The 19,345-nt window shown below is 46.6% G+C and overlaps 1 protein-coding gene across 2 annotated transcripts in view; it reads right to left on the bottom strand.

The window, feature by feature from the left end:
• Positions 1–2,738: 2,738 nt before the first annotated feature.
• Positions 2,739–19,345, bottom strand: part of CASR (calcium sensing receptor) — a 40,775-nt gene continuing 24,168 nt past the window's right edge. Inside the window, exons 4-6 of one of the 2 annotated variants that reach the window (XM_065742186.1) lie at positions 11,695–11,929; positions 8,464–8,628; positions 2,739–5,704 (exon numbers count right to left, since the gene is read on the bottom strand). In XM_065742186.1, the coding sequence (XP_065598258.1) occupies positions 4,254–5,704; positions 8,464–8,628; positions 11,695–11,929 (1,851 nt within the window). In that variant the 3' untranslated portion in view covers positions 2,739–4,253. The remainder of the gene's footprint in view (positions 5,705–8,463; positions 8,629–11,694; positions 11,930–19,345) is intronic. The other variant, XM_065742187.1, reaches the window with a different exon arrangement.

Genomic DNA, 19,345 nt, shown 5'->3' with positions numbered 1-19,345 from the left:
GGAGGGAGAGGTGGGGAGGCGGGGCCGGGTTTAGGCCGGGCCTCAGCGGGCGGCACGGGGCCGCATCCGGGCCTCGCGCTGCCGCTCTGGGCCTAGGACCGAGGAGGAGGTGTGAATGTGTCCCATCCGATGTGTACAGTCCAAGTTCTGCGTGTCCTAGACAAAGCTGAAGGCAGATAGCCCTCTCCTCAGGGTGCCCACGAGCACTGTTAAGGTGTCTGTGAAGGAGATGATGGCTAAAGGGTATTGCTTTTGACTCCCATGGACTTGCAGCATCCTCTGTTCTGCTACCAGCAGAGCAGGAGGATGCAGGGATGGAGAATGAGGCTATGCTGGATTGTCTCCTTCCCGAGGTCTGGGCAGCAGTGCTGGGAGATTCTCCACCCTGTTCTGCTTTGGCTGTGCCACGAGCTGGCCATCATCTAGGGGGAGCAGTGGTGGCCAGTCCCAGCGTTACTCCAAACAGATTTCAGCACAAGAGACCATGGGTGCTGCTAGCAATGGGATGCATCAATCCTGTCTTCAGGGGCAGGGGTGCAGAAGCCTGAGGGCTGACCTGACAGTGGATCTGGCGCAGTTTACCAAAATGATGGAGTCTGAACTGTGCCATGGTCGATGCTGGTGGAGGATGGTCATAGCCTTTGAAGAAAAGGCAGCAAGCCAAAAACCAAGAAGAGAGAGCAAAAAGGAACCAAAGCCAGCAGCCTTAGAAGACAGTCAGGCCCCCAGGCAGTCAGGTGCTCCAGCCCTGCCATGCCTGGGCCTACCCTGACCCCCAGTTTGTCAACATCTCTCCTGCCCAGAGGCCAGGCAGGATGTGAGAAATGGATCTGCCTTGAGGTGATGCTGGCCCTGTGCAGCTCTGCATGCTTGCACAGTGCCACAAGGCTGGCCCTACACCAAGATGAGCAGGAAAATTGGTGTAATCTTTTTTGAATGGAAATCAGGTGATGTTGGAAGACTTCAGTCACTACAAAGAAGCATGTCTGTAGCATTACTGTAAACATTCAATTCCTTGGAAAAAACAACAGCACTGCCCTCCTCTAGCTCTTCCCAACACCCCTTGGTAAAGTTGATAAATATAGCCCTCAGTTTACCAGCAATGGATAGTGCCTACTGCATGGACAACCTACATGGGTTTGGGATGTCATGGTGATATGCCCACAATGGAATGAGGAAGAGCTTTTGTCCCTTTGATATAATCACTCCTCCCTGGGGAGCAAATAGGTGTTCTAGCCAGGCTTTGGGCAGAGCTGAGGTGCAGCACTGGGCTGTTCCTCATCCATCAGCCAAGTCTGCCAACGGAAATCCAATGCAGGGCTGATACCCTCTCTGTTTCTTGTCCCCACTGCTTCTCTACTGCATGGTCCAGCAAATACCAACAAGGGCACATTCTTTTCAGCAGGGCTTTGTGCCATGGGAGGGTGGGGAGTGGGAAGGAACAGCCATTCACATGGGTGACTTCTGATGGCACATGCTAGTGGATATTCTTGGGCTTGAACTTTCAACAGAAAGATGTTGCTCAGCTTGTCATCAGCATTATCCCCTGTGACTCACAGACAGGCTTTTGGACGTATGGCTGAGCAACCTTTCTCTAGAACTTGACAGGATGAGAACCTATACCCTATGCACGGAAAAATACAGTTTGGTTGCAAATCACCTTCATTGCTTCCTGTCCTTTTTTACTGATTTTCCCTTGCCTCTAGCATGTGCATCACTCCAATAAGGCTGCAGCAGAGGGGCTCATACAGCCTGAGCTTTCAGGGTAAGTGTGCAGTGATGGTGGATGGGGTTTCCCCAGCAAACCAAGCAGGGTTGGTCTGTCACAATATAATTATGGCAGGCCATTGGAACCTCACTGTGAATCAGGGTACAACTTCCTTCTGAGGACATGGAAAACATGAAGAATACCCCAAATCTTAGCAGTAAAATATTGACATGATCTGCTGTGTGCACAGCCAGTGAATATCCTTCCAAACAAGGCAGGCAGCGCTGACTGCGTTTCTCGTGTTAGTGCACAGTTCACATATTGTGTTGCCCTCACTGAATTCACCGAGCGCTTCTATGCTTTAAAAGCCATCTACTTCAGGGGCCGCATACTGGACCTGACACGTAGGAGTGATTCACTAGCACTACAACAAATCGCCTGCTGAACTTTTTTAATAGTGAGCCGTAATCGAAGAATTTTCTTAGTCCTTTTGCCATCTAGCGGCCATTTCTGGTCACGCATCTAGTTAGATCCAGGAGATCACAGGTCTCTGTAACAGACCATAAACTAAGCCTGCAGCCCACAATCAGCAGCCTGGGAACAGGACATGATTTTTCAGAAGCAATGAGGAATGCCCACTGGGTCCGGTGGTAGTATATGGTCTCCAAAATGTGATGCCAAACCCTTTTTTTTTCTTTTTCTTCCTTTTAACCTGCAGTGCCATGGCTTTAATGAATCTCGTAGTTTGCAGGCCACACAGTTACAGTTGGATCAGTTCTTATATAGTGTAATTAAAATTTGAGCCCTCTCCAAGGTGAATATAATGAATAAACAAAAGGGTAAAAATAACTTGTCTGAACAGAGTTCTTCTTTGCATTCTGGACTTCCTCTGTGCTTTCCTGAAGCAAAACTTCTTTTCCTTATCAGCAGCAAGGGGAGGTGGCAAAACAAGTTTTTATGCAGTAATGTCACCTGTAAGTTTTATTTTCCTGCTCTGGCCAGAAAAAAAACCACACAAAAACACAAACATCAACCAAGCAAAAACAGTAACAAGAGAATTGTGACATTTCTCCATCACATTCACAAGAGGCCTTTGGTCTCCACTCACAATAAGTAGCAAGCCGATATACCTTTCCACAGAGGTCTAGAGTGCCCTCATGTGTGATGAGGGGAGGTACGGACATCTTCATGACAAATGCCTGTTCTTGCATATGGGATCTGGGAAGAGCGAAGTAAGTTCTACAGAATAACCTTGTTGTGTTGAACAAGATCCAAGACTAATGAAGTTCTGATGTCTTCTCATCAAGGCACAGTGCACCCTTCCTGCTTTAGGTGCTGTTTCTTCAAGGTGGGCCAAGAGGGACATAACCTAGTTGAAGGCCTACAGGAACCAAACATCCAATTTATTCATTTGTCTGTTCGCACATCTCAGAGCCCAACTCTATGTTTTATTCACTCCATCCTCTACCAGCATGCACACTTGCAATATTAATCTCAAATATTATCAAATTTGGGGGCTGTTTCTTCATTTCACCTTTTTTCATTGGCTTTGTATCAGGCCCACAAGTATTGTCACAACCAGCGCAATGCTATGTGTGGGTATGAGGCGGATTAATATGGCAAAGCACAACACTGACTACGGTGTGGAACGGTTAGCCACGTATGCCATGTGGAATATTACAGCAGCAACACTTTGTTAAGCATACAACTACTAGCGACATAATCACGAATACATCTCATTGTGCTCTCGCAGCAATCTCCAGGGGGATTTACAATCCGTACTCCCCTTCCACCAAAGCAGGCAGGCTGGAGGTAAAGCTACATCTGCTGGAAGAAACCAGTAGGAACCTAGTAGCTTGGTCTAGTGCAATGGAGTCTATGAAGGGTATTGTCCAGTATTTCCTGCTGGGCAGAGAGGAGAAACTGGGACATTACTAAATATAAATAGCAGGGTGCTCTGTCACATTAAATACTTTACATGTTCACACCCTTGGCTGTACACAGCATGCAGGATGTTGGGGGCTTTTTTATTTTCCCAGTGACTGTGCTTTCCCCAAGTGAAACCGTGTATCTTGCTTTTGAAGAGCTGAGAGTCCTGATGCACGTGGTTACAGATCACATATACTGGATAAAGAGGGAATATTATACATAGTGGGAAAGAGGAATATTATACATAAATGTAAAAGCAGAGTATAGTGGAATTGCTCAGTGCCTCCCATAGTCAGCTGAGTTGCAGTCTGGCAGGAAAAGCTTACAGAGGCAAGACAGTATGCAGAGTTCTGCTTAAGCCCCACCAGAGGCAATCTTCACTTGTCCCCCCTATGTGTCCTGATTTCAGTAAAGCAACTGCAAATTCAGTTGAAGGCTCCCCAGACATAGGCTTCTGGCAGTCTTTCCTCTGGAGGCATGTGTTTTACCCTGCTGGTGCTCGCAACAATGTGTGGTGGGGCTGTGTCACAGATATGTATCTTTGTTGTCTTTCCCATTCAGAAGCAAGAGGTGAGCAAGTTCCTCTTGGGGAAGTGCTTTTCATGACCTTCTTTTGTTAGGAATGTACTGTGTTTTCTGTGACAGAGCTGCCTCCAGTGCCTATAAAATTTCGGGAGTTAGCTGACGGCAGGGAAGGCTCTGCCTCAGGGCTTGGTACCTCTTCTTTGGTGTCTCCCACCACCGACTCCTGCGAACTGGTCTCTGGGCTGGATGCTGTCTGGAAGCCAGGCTCAGCACTCAGGGACTCGCTGTTCTGTAGGGCGAGCAGGGCCCGGTGCCGCATCAGGCTGTCATCACTGTTCTGGGCCTCCAGGGAGTTCCTGCGCCTAGTGTTCCTGTTGGTCATGGCATTCTTCTGTGGCTCCTCAAAACTCAGCGACAAGGTGACCGTGCCGCTCCCGAAGCTGACCTTCTGCTTGCACCCACGCTGCTGCTGCCGCTGCCGCTCAGCAGAGGCCGGTAGAGGAAAAGGGTCTTCGTGGTTGCTCTTGCTGCTGATGGAGGAGGATGGGGTGGAACCAGTGGAACCTCCGAGGCTGTTGGAACGCTTGCGTGACACATTGCTGCGTCTCAGCGTGGCCCTGGCGGCCACTTTAAAAGCGTGGGCAGCTGTGCTGCAGCGTACCTCCTCAATTGTGTTGCGGGAAGGCTTGAAGAGGATGATGTAGACTTTGTTAAAGAAGATGCAGGCCAGAAGCCCAAAGCTGGCAGCCAGTATTGCAATCACCTCCACGGCAGAGACGAACTTGCCATATGTGCTGGCATAAGCGGGGATGAAAGAGATCCACACAATGAAGAAGATCAGCATGCTGAAGGTAATGAACTTGGCCTCATTGAAGTTCTCAGGCAGTTTTCGAGACTTGAAGGCGAAGAAGAAGCAGACGGCTGCCAGGAGACAGGTGTAGCCAATGAGGAAGCCAAGGGCCATCAAGGAGCCTTCATGGCAGGTGATGAAGATAATCTCATCCTCCAGCTCATGGTTTCGATAACTGGAAGGTGGGGCCGTGTAGAGCCAAATCACGCAGATGACAATCTGCACAAATGTGCACAAGAACACCAGGAGGAACTGGAGGTTGAGGCCCCACCACTTTCGGTGGAGGCTTGTGGGGATCTTCGCCTCAAAGACAAGCAGTACACGATTGGTTTTCACCAGAATGCAGGAGATGCAGAGGACAAAGCTGATGCCAAAAGCCGGCTGACGCAAACGGCAAGTCCAGTTCTGCGGCTCCCCAATGAAGAACAATGAGCTGGAAAAGCAGCAGAGCAAGGAGAAGAGGAGGAGGTAGGACAGCTCCCGGTTTGTGGCCTTGACGATGGGAGTGTTGCGAAATTTGGTGAAGACTCCCAGGACAAAAGAAGTCAGGAAAATTCCCAGCACAGCAAAGAGAGTCAAAGCGATCCCAAAGGGCTCTGTCCAGGACAGAAACTCTATCTGCTTGGGGATGCAGGACGTGTGGTTCTCGTTAGACCAGTAATCCTCAGGGCACTTGTCACAAGCACTTGCATCTGAAAAACAGGAGAGGGGAGGTTTGTCAGAATGAAAGGGTGAAATGGATGACAAAGTACATGGCAGTTACATACTGTCTTTCAACTAAAATGCAGGCGTTGCTCACTCCAGTTGCCAGCAGGTTCCCAATGTCACTTATCAACGTCTCAGAGTGTTTTACAGTGAAACAATGAGCCCCTCACAGGCTATACAGCAGAACACAAAGCACACTTAATTCCAGCTTTCAAAGTCCTGCCCATGCACTCTGCTTCCTGGATCAATTTCTTGATAAAATTTTGCAAAATTTATTTGATTACTGTCAGTTGCTACACAAGATCTATTACCCTATGTTTCTTCATTTTTATCATCTGCTTCTCTTCGTCTTCATACTTCTCACACTCTTATCATCTGAAACATCCTGACTGTCTCTATTACAGAAAAAATTAAAAACGTGCTCACCTCCTTAAGTTCTTTCAGAGCTTATTTCATATTCTTTGGAGGCAAGTCTTAGATGTGTTTGAATTGCTTATCTCTGAAGGTAAACAACACCCTTGATTCCCACTACACTCTCATTTCATGCTGGAACATCAGGGAAGATGTGTCCTAAGGATACCACTCTCTTCACAGCCAGGAAAGCATCCTTCTGTTATAGTTGCAAAGGAAAAATCGATTCCACTGTCTCCTTCTGCACAAAGCTAATTAGAGCCTATTGGGATGGCAACATCTGTCTCCAGTGACTGCCATAATCAAAAGGGAGGGGGTTGCTGCTACTGCTTTTATTCAACCCAAACAGGTCTTATGCTCCAGTGATTCCATTGATAGCAGTGGAAATGAGTGAGCTGGAAATCACATCCTACCTCATCCTTCAGGATCCCAGCAGGAGAGCAATGGGATGCAGTGAGTTCAGGGGACAAACATGCAGGAAACACCTTTTGCAGCAACCACCCTCTGAGCTTTGCACCTGAGAGCAGAGACTCTGAGCACAGCCCCTAGACCAAAGCTTGATGCTAATCACAGAATCATTGAATGGCTTGTGTTGAAAGGGACATTAAAGCCCATCCAGTTCCAAGCCCCTGCCGTGGGTGGGGTTGCCACCACTATACCTAGGGCCCCATCCAATGTGGCCTTGAAGACTTCTAGGTATGGGACATTCCTGAGGAAGTCAGTAATAAGCACAGAATATTTCAAGCCCTCTTGTTCTGGAGGGTTGTTTGCAGGGAGATGACACTGCTCTCCTAATGACTGGTTGTTTTGCCTAAGCTGTTTATCTGAAAGACGTGCACTAGCCAGGGCTTACCAGAATCACATCATTTCATTTACTTCTGTTTAGCCAATCACTTCTACTTTTTTTTCCATGCCTTTTACCTGGAAGCATATTGCAAACTGCATGTGGGGCACAGCTAAATTCCCATACTTGGGAGTTTAGTCACCTACACCTGATATGAGGCATCTGTTTATCACTGCATCCTGAAGAACTGTCTTCACTGCTGTCTTGAGCTGATCTAGAGACTACGCTGCCACTGAAGGCAGACTTCTTTCCTCATTCCTGTCCCATCCTTTGTTCCAAGCGGAAACTCAGCCTCCCAAAAATGAAGTTACTTTCAGGAAGACCAGAGACCTGAACCTATTTGCTCTTTGGTTGCACAAGTACTTCTGGATGAAAGCAAAGAGCTAGGGGAGAAGAACAGAGATTCTCTCCTTTGGTAGCATTAGTACGTCAACTTGATGAGACCACTTGTGAAAATGTTCTCTATATCTATAAGACTGATAAGTACAGGAAATAAGAGTGTTACTGTCAGCTGAAATTGAAGCAGAAAACTGTGGAATCAGAAGGCAGTTGCCCCTCAGCCCATAAATCTTGCAAATATACCAGTTCCCAAAATCTTGTGAAAAACAACAAATGATCCATATTACAAATGACCAGGATTGTTTCTATTTAATTAAGAAATGCTACACAAGAGCAACTTGTACTTATGTTTACGTACATATACTGTAAGTACTCTTCTATGCAGTACCATTTGTACTATATGCTTACTATGTGCAGTCTTGCATGCACATTACTGGTTTTCATCTCATGTGGAGTCTGCAGTGTGTGCTGGAGCCAGTGCTGCTGAAGAGAGTGAGGAGACCCTGAGCACTCAGCGTTGTTGATGAAACTGCTGCTCTGGAAGATTCTACTTGCCTTCATTAGGCTGGGGATGTCCAACACTGAGGAACTGATAACGGTGTTGGAAATTTCAACCAGATCTAAAACTGGAGTTAACTTTTCACTGCAGAACCTGAGCAGACCCAAGCTCTCACTGAAACCAACAAAAAAGATGTCCATGCATGTTCAATAGGACCCAAAGATTCTGGTCTCCTGCAGGGCCAGCGTTCAACAGAACACACGCTTAATGAATTTCCCATAAAGGGAAATATTCATTTTTGTTTGTGAAGTCAGGAATAAAATGGACTTTATCTCTTTGTAAAGCATGAAATGAAAACCAGTCAACATGAGGAAAAGGTGGAGGTGAACTGATAACTACAGTATCTAGGATTAGGTTAGGGAATGTCTCCTTTCTCCGGGTTTCTGAAGTAAGAAAAACTGCTACAGGGCAGTGGAGTTCACTTCTGATTGCCTGAGAAACTCTCAAATTTCCCTCCAGGCTTTCTGTGAAGCCCCCTGGCAGGGCAGCTTCCAGATCAGCACTGTGGGAAAGTGACATCAGTACAACTGCGGGCAATGCCCAAAGGACTCTTCTGGCCCATCCAAACCCTGAAGCAGTGCTGTGTGTATTACCTGTTTCATCGCTGTACTCCCCATCGGGGCAGTCCACACACTCGAAGCAGCACGTGGGCTCTCCCTCAATAATACCCTTCCTGGTGCCTGGCAGGCAGTCCCTGCTGCAGTTAGAGAAGGGCACCTGCAAGAAAAGAGCCCAAGGAGGGTTAATGGCAGCAGTACCTCAAGTATGATCTTCCTACAGCATTACCCAAGGGTGTAACTTATTGTTTAACATGCTAGATGGACAATCTCAGACACTCCCCTCTTCTGTCCACTGAACTGGCACGTCTTGCTCAACAGTCTTCCCTCAACCCCCTGCAGTAATAACCTGTTTGAAGGACTGCAACAAGGAGTGGTAGGGAGGATCAGCAGAGCTCTCTAATCTCTACCATATTGTGGGCACTACAAACTGGTATGTGACTCATGAGACACACACCAGAACACAGTCCTTTGGTGACTGAAAGAAAAGGCAATCTACATCTATGGCAGGAACTTAAGTCAGCTGTGGAGATGATGGACTCTGATCGCTGATGTCCTTTCCCATAGATTGTCTGTTAAGTGCTAATGATTTATAGGACTTAGAACTGTTCCTTGAAGCCAACTTCCTCTCATTGTCCCAAAGTCCCTCTCTGGCCTAGAAAGAAAAATAAGGTAAATTAACTGTACAAGATGAGTTTTCACATGAAAGAGAGAAAGGCCTTATTTTTGGATTACCATGCATCTGAAGATGCAGACCAGCAGGTACGTGCAGATCCAGAAAATAACATCTCCACAAGGTTCTTAGGTCTTAGGAGGTCCTTAGGTTCTCCATGTCAACGCCCATAGAGGGAACTTGTAAAGCCCCCACCTCACTTTCACATGAAAGGTTACCCAGGCTTCCAGGTTTTTGCTGCCACAGTGACCAGCTGTGTCACCCACTGGCTGCAATTTCATGCTGTGTGTGAGTGAGTCCACCTGGGCATGGTCATACCCTGGCAGTGAGTGGTTGCACAAGCATGCATGGGCATGCAAGGATGTGATCTAAACACATATTTTCCACTGTCAGTAGAATACCCTGATCTGTATGTAGTTAAGTGCATGGCTGCAGCAGTTTGGGAACACTGGTTCTATCAGCTGTTAAACAGGAGTGTATAATTAATTGGGCAGATGCATACTCAGGGCAAAGCTTGGCAGCTCCCCACTTAGAGCACTCTGCAGCAAATTGCTAACACCTACTACCTAGGAAGCTTTCCACAGGTTTTACAATCATCAGGAGGACATCAGCACTCTTCCTGCCTTTCCCTAGGCTGTCAGTGATAATTTTGAACAGGGCTGAATCAAAAACCCAGCTGAAGTTGTGTGCTGCTTCTCTGTTATCTACTAAGCTGATTGTACTGCCAGAGAGGAAAATTAAATTGGTTTTATATGATTTCATCTCGACAAATCCAGGTTGGTTTTTTCTTATCAGTTCATTATTCTCTAACTATTTATAAACTGTTTAATCAAACTGTTTTTATCAAGTCTTTTGGATTGCTGAAGCTCAGCTTTATTGCGCGTAATTCCCTTAGCTCTCCAATATCTGCTTTAAAAAAGCAGATAGCACGATTACCCTGCCCTAATCCTTTGAGACATCACCCGTCCTCCATACTTCTCAAAGACAAATTTGCTAGTACTACTGAGATTGCTTTGGCTGCTTTCTTAAGTATTTTGTGGGAAATTTCATCAAGTTCTGCCAGAACAGATCTATCTATCTTACCTACTCTTTAACTCTTTTTTTTTTCCTCCAACTCTAGCCAATCCTGCAGCTCCTGTGTTAAAAATTAAAGTTAATTTTAACTATATTTAATCTTTTTTTTTTTTTTTTTTGAGGAAGACTGAAGCTCAGAAAGCTTCAATTAGTAGGGGACTGGCTACTTTCCCTTGAGCAAAGCTGTTATTTGGAAGAAACTTAAATTCTATAAGCAGAAAAAACCTCAGAACAAACTACAATAGACATAGAGATTACAGTCCCTTCTGCTATCACGATTTACGTTTTCTGGCATGAAACTCAGCAACGTAGCTGCATTTGTAATAGTTTAGAGAATAGGGATATTGCACTGCTGGAGAAATGAAGAAAAAGAGAACTTAATTATTTAGTTTAAGTGTGGGGAAAAAGAAAAAAAAACACAATTAAAAAGGTAACCTGACTGTTGGAAAAGGTACAGCTAGCATTTGTTACAATCAGAAGAAGAGACTGGAGTATCAAGGTTTTAATTCCACTCATATTTTAGGCTTAGAGTCTCCAGCTGGGCTTAGAAAAGCCTGAGCTGGGTCATTCTGCTGCAGAGTGCTTCTGCTTCAGAGAGCACTGAATTCAGACAGTAAGTCAACCTGGTGCAGTTGGAGTAAAGGTAAGGTTCAACTGATGGTGTTAGGCAAATCTGGCTGCTGCAGAGTTCATAAGGTGCTAATTTAACATGTCTAGATGCCTGCTCAGTAGGTTCTCCAAAAGCCAAAGTCAGGAGGCTGTCCTGTCCAGGCTGGAGGCTTTTCTGGTGATGATCCCATCACACAAGGAGACATGGCCCAGTGGAGGCCAGTGAAGATACAGTTAGGATGAAAAGGTCTGCTGCTTTCAACTACATGAAGCAGGACCTAGGCCTAACAAGAGTCAATGGACACGCTGTGTACTTGTGAGACTGAACAAGTACCCTTTGCTAGATTTAAAAAAGGTGATCAGGTATGTCCCACTGTTTTAGCACTGTTGTCCAAGTCTACTGGAAAAACAGGGGTTGTTCTGCTTGAATTGCAAGGCAAGGGCACAAGGAAGGCTCTGGGGCATGGAGGAAAGAGATAGCAGAAACAGCTGTAAATTTATCTTGGAACAGAAAGAGGAGCTTCTTGATTCAGGGATACTGGGAACAGAAGAGATGGCTGCTTTCAGTGATGAAACTACTGTGCACAGGAAAACTTCAATACAGATTGGGCAATGAAGTTCTCATCTTTGAAGGAATAGCTTTTCAAAAGTATAAACAAACTACTTGGGCCAGAAAAAAAAGGCATTAAATAACGTGTGAACACCCAGGCTTATCAAAAGGAAGGAAAAACAACCCATTATTTCTAGAAGTGTGTACTGAGGGCATGAAGGACTAGGACAGATAATATGTATATAATAAGATAAATAGGTCTTTTAATGAGATGCGGAGCAATAGTATGAGGACTATGCAAAGTCTGTTCAAATTTTAGCTTGATGCAACATGTTAGACAGTGCTTTGGGGATTTAACCACTTACCTCCTTTGAGAATCCGCTCCACAAGATTTTGTTTTCATTGATAAAGAGCCTCTCCCCTTTCTTGGCATAGACGTTGTAGTGCCCAACTTCCTCAAAGACAACTGAGCCATCCTCTGGAGAGAGATGCCAGTTGATTATTGAGTAATTCCCCACCAGGTCTCCGAATTCATCAAAGTCCACTTGCTCCCCCATATTACTGGTGAAATTTAAGTGTCGCAGGTGCTTCAGAACCTAGAAATAATAACAGAGACATTGTAAATACCTTTGTTTCACAACATGAACATATCTGCTATGGGGACAAAACTGGATACAATCACTTTACTGCAGCTCTTAATTTCTTAAGAAACTCACTTTATTACAACAGCAGCAGGCTTTCTCTCACAGACTTCATATGCACATACAAACCCTGTGCAAGCTTCATAGATGGCACAAGGTGTTGTGGCCCACAGAATGAACAGCACCCACTGCAACACTCTGCTTACCAGTTGCTACACCTCTCAGCCTTCTGGCATTCACGTTTTGTCCCTTCCCACCACTTCCTCCAGCCTACATCTCTCCTTCAAGGGGCAGAGAAGTGGCAGTGGCCGCTCAAGTGTTTTGGTCATCCAGGTATCCTTCTTATCCTTCTCTTGCAAAACTATTCTCTACATAAATGCAACCAGCTGGTACTATTCTTCTCTGAACGATTAATGACTCAGAAGCAGAAATGCTTGGGAAACAATTCAAACTCATCTTTTGATTTAAAAAAACTCAAGCCTATTGCACTTGCACAAAAAACAGCAAATCCAAATAATTCACTACATGGCAAGCCTGGGCAGTTCGTACCCATTCTTTTTGGCTTCTGTCCTATTGTCATGCAGTTTCAGATAACCACATTCTGCCTGTCCCCACATGTTGACTCCTGTAATTTTCATGCCTAAAGCTGTTACATGCTGTGGACAAAAGCAGTTAATCTCAGAAACAACTGCAGCTGCAAAACGGATGATCCCAATAGCCTGACAAGTAGATGAGCGAAACAGCAACAGCTGTGAGACAAATCATCCACACAATAGGTACTTCTCTAATCTTCAAGAATTAGCTGCTGCCTTCTTCACTTAGCAGATTTTTTTTTCCTTATTTAATGGATGATCTCAGTTATACAGTTTCTCTATAGAGATCAAGTATGAAAAGCTGGCGTGACTCTGAAGGCACCTGGATATCATCTGTCCCTAAAGCACTGTGGCATAGTTGCAGCTCTTGTTTCAGTGCCTTCAACAGGTTATAAGTCCAGTTCTCCCTCTCTTATCTCTGACTGCAGAAACATTCAATCTTGGATAGCAATATGCAAAAAAAAAAAAAAAAAAAAATTGTAGAGGCAGAGTATTCCTCACTCCATAAACATAGAACAGAAAAAAAAAACGTTTTGCTGAAGAGCTTTCACCTAGAAAAACAGGAACAGAGGAACAGAGGAACAGAATCACTTCATTAATTCCTGTCAGATTTGCTAAATGGTCTCACTTTTCTCTTTCTCTCCTTGGGACCCTCCTGTCACAAAGTAAAATCTCCAGAGCTGCAGAGATACCCTTGTCTTTTCTCACTGTTTCTACTAATGCCAGTCTGAGAGAGCCTGGAATAATCAAAGTACTACACAGTATCTAACTGGCAATACCATTGCAGCTTTTTGTGTTCTTGTTGGAAGTATATCCAAATGTTAACATACAGGACAGGACTCAAGCACCTGATGACCCAGGAAACCTGTATTCCTCTGCAGGCTCTAGCAGCTACCCCAGAGTAACTCCTCCAGCATTGCTATTCAGACCAGATTTGAGTTCTTACATTGAACTAAATGCCATATTATGCCTCACTCCAGCTCAGTATTGCAATTTCACACATTACTGCAGCACTCTGCTGACCTACACTAGCCCTGAGTGTTGCTGCTGCATTGACCTTTATTTGTATAGATGGTAGGTGTAGAACTTGCACTTCTTTTGGGATTGCTCCAACCCAGGTGAAGTACATGGCCCTGTTGAACTTCATGAGGTTGGCATAGGCCCGCCTCTCAATCCAGGTCTCTCTGGATGGCACCCCTTACCTCTGGCATGCCAGCTGCACCACTCAGCTTGGTGTCATCTGAAAACCTGCTGAGGGTGCACTCAATCCCACTGTCCATGTCACCAACAAAGATATTAAATAGCACTGGTCTCAGCACTGACATCTCTGAGGAATACTACTTGTACCCAGTCTCCACTTGAACATAGAGCCATTGACCACAACTCTTTGTGCAACGATCCAGCCCATTCCCTATCTAGTGAGTGGTCCACCTATCAAATCCATTTTTCTCCAACCTCGTGACCAGGATGTCATGTGGGACAGTGTCAAATGGTTTGCACAAGTTCAGGTAGATGACATCCACTGCTCTTCCTTTATCCACTGACACAGTAACTCCATCATAAAAGGCCACCAAGTTTGTCAGGCATGACTTGCCCTTGGTGAAGCCATGTTGGTTACCACCAATCACCTCATCTTTATTTTCCATGTGTCTAAGTAGGGCCTTCAGGAGGATCTGCCCCGTGATCTTGCCAGGCACAGAGGTATGACTGACTGGCCAGTAGTTCCCTGGATCTTCTTTTTTTCCTTCTTGAAAATAGGTGTGATGTTTCCCCTTCTCCAATCAGTGGGAACTTCATCAGACTGCCATGACCTTTCAAATATGATGGATAGCAGTTTGGCAGCTTCATCTGCCAGTTCTGTCAGAACCCGTGGATGAATATCATTGGGTCCCATGGACTTGCTCACCTTCAGGTTCTTTAGATGGTTTTGATCTGGATTTTAAAGAGGGCAGAGCTTCTTTTTCCAAGTTCTTACCTTTGTTTTCTGCAGCTTGGGTGGTGCTGCTTAGAGCCCTTGATGGTGAAGACTGAGGCAAAGAAGTCACTGAGTGTCTTCGCTTTCTTTGTATGCCTCATGACCAGATCTCCAGTTTCCTTCCAGAAAGGACCAACATCTTCCCTGACCTTCCTTTTATCATTGATATACCTGTAGAATTTCTTGCTCCTCTTTATGTCCGTGGCTAGTTTTAGTTCTATCTAGGTTTTAGCTTTCCTAACCTGATCCCTGGCTGCATGGACAACTTCTTTATAGTCCTCCTAGGTAACCCATTCCTGCTTCCACTCTTTCTCTGCCTAAGTAAGTCCAGGAGCTCCTTGTTGATCTACAGAGGCCTCCTGGCATTCTTGCCCACCTTCCTTTTTCTCAAGATGCACTGCTTCTGGGCTTGGAGGAGATGGTCCTTGAATACTGACCAGCTTTCTTGGCCCCCTCTTCCCTCCAGGGCTTTCTCCCATGTCACCCATGTCACCCTGCCAAGCAGTTCCCTGAAGAGTTCCAAGTTTGCTCTCCTGAAGTCCAGAGCAGCAAGCTTGCTGCACACCCTCTTTGATGCCCTAAGGATCTTGAACTCCACCATTTTGTGGTCACAGCAGCCATGAGCTTCACATTATTCACCAGCCCCTCCTCGTTGGTGAGGACAAGGTCCAGCATATCGCCTTTTCTCGTTGTTTCCTGTACCACTTCGAAGAGGAATTTATCATCAACATATTCCAGGAGCCTCTTTGATTTCTGGTGCCCTGCTGTGCTGTGCTTCCAACACATATCAGGGTGGTCGAAGGAAAAACAGAATCTGTTACTGAAACCTGCAAGAGCAGCCAGTACAGGCCGTTTTGGTAAGGAACTCGGCTCTGGAGCGGACACATTCTGTGCCGAAGCAGGGTGGTTGAAGGGTAACCGTGCCAGGCAGCAGCAGCCGGCTGCCTGCCTACGCCTGCGGCAGCGTCTCAAGGCAGGGACGGAGCCGTGAGCAGCCGCGGGCTCACCCTCTGAGTGTATAAAGCCCGCCACTAGGGGGCGCACAGAGCCAGCGGCGGCGCCAACAGGGCGCGGTGTGCCTGAAGGATGTGGCGTCGAAATTTGAATGGGCGCTTCACGCGGGGCGGGCGAGCAGGGGGGACAAAAAAGGCTGTGTATCTGCCTGCTTGGCAGTCCGGCCCACCTGCTGTCTGCTTCTCAGACAGCAAGTGTAGTCGTGGTCTCCACTAGGTGGAAAGCTTTGGGGAAAGAACGGGGTAACTCACGTGCAGCACTCGCCTGAAAATAGGGTCAAATCTCTGGCTGTGGGGAGTGCAGGTGAAGGATGGAAGGGATTCCACCTGCATGAGGTGTGAGCAGTGGATGATCTGCTCAGTGTGGTGATGAAGCTCAGGGTGGAGTGATTAAGGAGTATCTGAGAGTGTGAGCAGTAGACAGATTGGTGCAATAACTGTAAAACTCGCAAAAAAGACACCAGGGTGATTATCCCCTCAGGTGGTGGTGGACCCCTCCCTCTGCCATTGTTGAGCAGTGGGAGATGGTTAAAGGGAAGAGGAGGAGTGGAAACAGGCCCTAAGTAACCCCTATCCCAACCTACCTCAGTTCCCCAGGTTGCCCTACCTAACGCATTTTGGAGCTTGAGGGAGAGGTGAGTGAGGATGCAGTGAGAGATGCACCCTCTAGGTTGTCTAGGGTGATGCAGTCAACTCCACACCTCCAGACTGCCTCTGCCAAGGACAGAAGTGTGAATGCCATAGGCAACTCTCTTCTGAGAGGATCAGTGGCCCCTATATGTCAGCTCAACCTTAACCAGCAAGGAAGCATGCTGCCTCCCTGGGGCCTAGGTCGGGGATATTTCTAGGAAGCGTCCTAGTCTGATTCACCCTTTTTATTATTACCCTTTATTTACAGTTCAGGTCGGCAGTGATGAAGTCGCTGAGAAGCCTGAGGGCTTTCAAAAAGGACTTCACAGGACTGAGGCAGTGAGTGGACAAAGCCCACAGGTTGTATTTTCTTCTATCCTTTCAGGGCAGGGAAGGATACTGAAAGGAGCAGGAAAACCCCTCTCATACAGACATGGCTGAGAGGCTGGTGCAAATGCAAGAACTTTGGTTTATTTGACCATGGGGCAGTTGACTTGGCACCTGGCCTAACAGAGCAGGTGGATCTCACCTGTTCCAAAGGACAAAATGGATCCTAGCCCAGGAGCTGGCAGGGCTCAGTGAGAGGGGATAAAACCAGGCCCACTAGAAATGAGCCTAGGGGAATGATGATAGGATTGAGGATGAGGCAAGAGGCTCAGCTGAAGTGCATCTACACCAATGCACACTGCATGGGCAACAAACAGGAGCTGGAAGCCGTTGTGCAGCAGGCAAATGATGACTTAGTTGCCATTATGGAAACATGGTGGGATCACTCCCACACTTGGAGCGCTGCAATAGATGGCTATTAGCTCTTCAGAAGGGATATGCAAGGAAGGAGAGGTGGTGGTGTGGCTCTCCATGTTAGAAAGTGTTTTGATGTTGTTGAGCTTGGGGCTAAAGATGATAAGGTTGAGTCTATATGAGTAAAGATCAGGGGGAGGGCCAACAAGGTAGACATGCTGTTTCGGGACTGTTATAGACTGCCTAACCAAGATGAAGAGACAGATGAGGCATTCTACAAACAGCTGGCAGAAGTTGCACGATTGCCAGCCCTTGTTCTCATGGAGTACTTCAACTTGATTTCAACTGATAAATGTTGAAAATACAATACAGTGCAGAAGGAGCAGTCTAGGAGGTTTCTAGACTGTATGGAAGATAATTTCCTGACACAGCTGCTAAGACAGCCTACCATGGGAGGTGCCCTGCTAGACCTGTTCACAAAGGACTGGTGGGAGATGTAAAGGTCGGGAGCTGCCTTGGACAGAGTGACCATGAAATAGTAGAGTTGTCGATTCTTGATGAAATCACTAGGAGGGGCAGCAAAATTGGTACCTTGGACTTCTGAAGGGCAGGCTTCAAACTGTTTGGGATGATGGTAAGGAAGAGTCCCTTGGGATTTACTCCTGAAGGAAAGCGGGTCCAGGAGAGCTGGTCACTCCTCAAGAAGGAAATCTTAAAAGATGCAGGAGCAGGCTATACCCCTGTGCCACAAGATGAGCCAGTGGGGAAGAAAACCAGCATGGATGAACAGGGAGCTTTTTCTGAAGCTCCAGGACTAAAAGAGAATCTACTTCTTATGAAAGAAGGGAAGAGCAACTCAAGGAGAATACAGAGAAGTTGTTAGGATGTGCAGGGAGAAAGTTAGAAAGGCAATAGCTCAGCTTGAACTCAGCTTGGACGTTGGGGTAAAAGAGAACAAAAAACTTTTATACATATAGATTAACAGTAAGAAGAGGACCAAGGAGAATCTCCATTCTTTACTGGATGCGGCTTGGAATGTGACCCACTGAGGATAAGGAAAAGGCTGAGGTTCTCAATGCCTTCTTTTCACCTGTCTTTAAAAGTCAGACCAGTTACCCTCAGGGTACTCTACCCCCTGACCTGGTAATCTCAGATGGGGAGCAGAATAAGCCCCCATGATTAAACAGTCCCCATGAGTAAGCAGTCAGAGACCTAGTACTCCACCTGGACTGCAAGAACTCTGTGGGACCAGATGGGATCCATCCATGGGAGCTGGTGGAGGTGATTATCAAGGTGCTTTCCACTATCTGTCAGCATTCCTGGTCAAGTGGAAAGGTCCCAGAGGTTTGGAGTTTGCCAATGTGACTCCCGTGTACAAGAAGGGTTGTAAGGAAGATCTGAGGAAGTACAGGCCTGCCAGCCTGACCTCAGTGCCAGGGAAGATTATGGAGCAGATTATTTTGAGAAAGGTCACACAGCATGTGTGGGATAACTGAGAGAGAGGATCATATCTAGCCAGCAGGGTTCATGAAGGGCAAGTCCTGCTTGACCAATCCAATCTCCTTCTATGATCAACTGACTCACCTGATAGATGAAGGAAAGGCTGTTGACATAGTCTACCTTGACATCAGCAAAGCCTTCAATACTGTCTCCCACAGTATTCTCCTGGCAGCCCGTGCCATGGACTCTCTTTGCTGGGTAAAGAGCTGGCTGGAAGTCTGGGCCCAGAGAGTGATGGTGAATAGAGTTCACCAGTCACAAATTGTGTTCCCCAGGGATCAGTACTGGGGTCTGTCCTGTTTGATATCTTTATTGATCACCGGGATGAGGGCGTTGAGTCCACCCTCAATAAGTTTGGAGATGAAAACAAGCTGGCCAGAAGTGTCAATCTGCCTGGGGGAAAGGAAGGCCGTACAGAGGCCAGGCTGGATTGCTGGACTGAAGGTAATGAGATGAGGTTCAACAAGACCAAGTGCTGAGTCCTGCACTTTGTCCACAACAACCCCAGGCAATGCTACAGGCTTGGGAAGAGTGGCTGGAAGACCAGTGTAGAGGAAATGGACCTGGGAGTATTGGTATTGTTTGATGCTCAGCTGAACATGAACCAGCAGTGTGCCCAGGTGACCAAAAAAGCCAATGGCATCCTGGCTGGTATCAGAAATAGTGTTGTCAGCAGGAGCAGGGAAGTGATCATTCCTCTGCAGTCAGCCCTGGTGAGGCTGCACCTTGAGTACTGTGTTCAGTTTTGGGTCCCTCACTACAAAAAAGAAAGAGAAGTCCTGGAGAGTGTTCAGAGAAGGGCAATGAAGCTGTGAGGGGTCTGGAGCCCAAAGTCCTATGAGGAGCCGCTGAAGAAGCTGGGATTGTTTAGTCTGGAGAAAAGGAGGCTCAGGGATGACCTTGTCATTCTGCTACTACC

Source organism: Cyrtonyx montezumae, unplaced genomic scaffold (assembly GCF_038088225.1).
Source record: "Cyrtonyx montezumae isolate F1298 unplaced genomic scaffold, pur_monq_1.0 scaffold_3, whole genome shotgun sequence".
NCBI classification, from domain to species: Eukaryota; Metazoa; Chordata; class Aves; order Galliformes; family Odontophoridae; genus Cyrtonyx; species Cyrtonyx montezumae.
Note: the sequence above shows the minus strand (reverse complement) of the source record. Positions and strands in the feature narration are given on the sequence as shown.